This window comes from Elephantulus edwardii, unplaced genomic scaffold, assembly GCF_000299155.1.
Source record: "Elephantulus edwardii isolate Elephantulus edwardi_28Jun2011 unplaced genomic scaffold, EleEdw1.0 scaffold00153, whole genome shotgun sequence".
Taxonomy (NCBI): Eukaryota; Metazoa; Chordata; class Mammalia; order Macroscelidea; family Macroscelididae; genus Elephantulus; species Elephantulus edwardii.
Window position 1 is genome coordinate 1,960,047 of NW_006399903.1, and position 1,826 is coordinate 1,961,872.

Below are 1,826 nucleotides of genomic sequence, written 5' to 3' on the forward strand. Positions count from 1 at the left end.
CCACCCAGTTTAACCTTTTCCAGCATGAATCTGCTTGTTTTCCTAGCAGTTCATGGTACCCTCAATACTCTTCTCCAGCATCACAGCTCAAAGGTATCACTTCTCCTTCTATCCTCTTTAGTCACTGTCCAACTCTCTGATGCATAACAAGGGATAGCAAAGACCATGGTCTGTATCAGATGCACCTCAGTCTCCAGAAAGACACCATTGAATAACAGGTCTGTCCTAGAGAGGATGAAACCAGGCTGTTCCTTAGAGGCAAAGATTTTGGAGCTCCATCTCACGTATTTCAGGTATGTTGCTAGGAGGGGCTAATCTTCAGAAAGAGACTATATGATGTGGACGGACATATGAAGGGTGGAGGGACAGTGCAAGAGAGAAAGACCCCAGATGAGATGGATTGACTCAATAAGTATGCTCGAGACAATTAAATTTGCTGAAGATAGAGCAGGGTTCAGAACTTTTGTACACAGGGGTTGCTATGAATCACAAGCGACTCAATAGCACATAACAACACATCTAGAGAAATCCCTGCTTCTGAGAAGAAAGTTACTTCATGAGAATAATTTTCAATATGTACAATTTAAAAGTTTGGATTGCCATATGGTCTATTCATGGAGACTGGAGTAGTGTCTATTTATTGGGATCTATTGCATGGTGTACCTTGTATTTCTTGGGAAGTGATAGGCAACACTGGGAAAAGCAATGTGTGTTCAGTTGGCTGGCTTTAAGTCTTAGCCCACCCATCCATCCATCACTTATCTCTAGCATTACTGAATTAAAACACTGAGTGTTGTACCAAATGAGGACAATCACAGTCAGCTCTTGAATGACTAAAGTCTCCGGGTGGATCAAAAAGTTACTATGCTTGACTGCTAGCCAAAAGTTGGGAGGTCTGAGTCTCCCAGAGGCACCAGAAGTAAAGGCTTCACAAGATATTCTACAAACTCTATGGAGCACAGGCTTACTTCACCCCACATGGGCTCCCCATAAATCAGAATTCACTTGACAGCAATGTTATTTGGTGGAAGGGTGGGAAGGTTCCCCTTACAATTGTTGTGAGAATTAAATGACATCACATATGTAAAGCAAGTTACACAATGCATAAAGGAAATATTCCCCTCTGGTCTATGAAAATAAAATACATCTCTAAAGTGTACCTAATAGACAGTGAATCCGCATTCCTCACTATGAAAATATATCCAAGTTTCACCTTCGGTGCAACTATGTGAAACGTGACCCAGCTACTTAAAGGCATTGCTCAAGACAGCCTCACACTTTGACTGGCCCCTACCTGACATTGCTTTCATCAAGGTGTGGATACAGGTGGTTTTCCCAGCCCCGCTGGGCCCCAGGGTCATCATTCCATGCCTCACCCTCTGCGTCTCGAACAGCTGGATGACTTTCAGTTTCCATGGAGGATGGTTGATTAGACCAGCTTCTTCAACCTAAAAGCATAACAAGACCCCACAGTGTGATTCAAATGTTGAGTGATCTGGGATACCAGGATGTTAACAATAAACATGGAAAAGCAATCTAACACATCATCAACGTGACACTCCAAAGCTGACAAAAATATCTGCATTTATTTGTCTTTGGGAACACACTGCATTTGCAATGTTTCACTGAGTATGTCTTAGGAAAAGCATCAGAACAGATATGTATTCTAAATGTCTCATTTTAAGAAAGATATTAAGTAGAAAAAATGGTAGCATCTGAGGTTGACTGAAATTTCATATAAACAAATTTCAAATTTCAATCTGGCTTTTATATATCCATATTCATTCTCTCTCTCTCTCTCTCTCTCTCTCTCTCTCTCTCTCTCT

The 1,826-nt window shown here is 41.3% G+C and overlaps 1 protein-coding gene across 1 annotated transcript in view; it reads right to left on the reverse strand.

The window, feature by feature from the left end:
• DNAH5 (dynein, axonemal, heavy chain 5) overlaps positions 1–1,826 on the reverse strand; it is a 382,826-nt gene that overhangs the window by 215,192 nt on the left and 165,808 nt on the right. Inside the window, exon 41 of the mRNA XM_006895016.1 lies at positions 1,295–1,448. Coding sequence (XP_006895078.1) covers positions 1,295–1,448 — 154 coding nt within the window. The remainder of the gene's footprint in view (positions 1–1,294; positions 1,449–1,826) is intronic.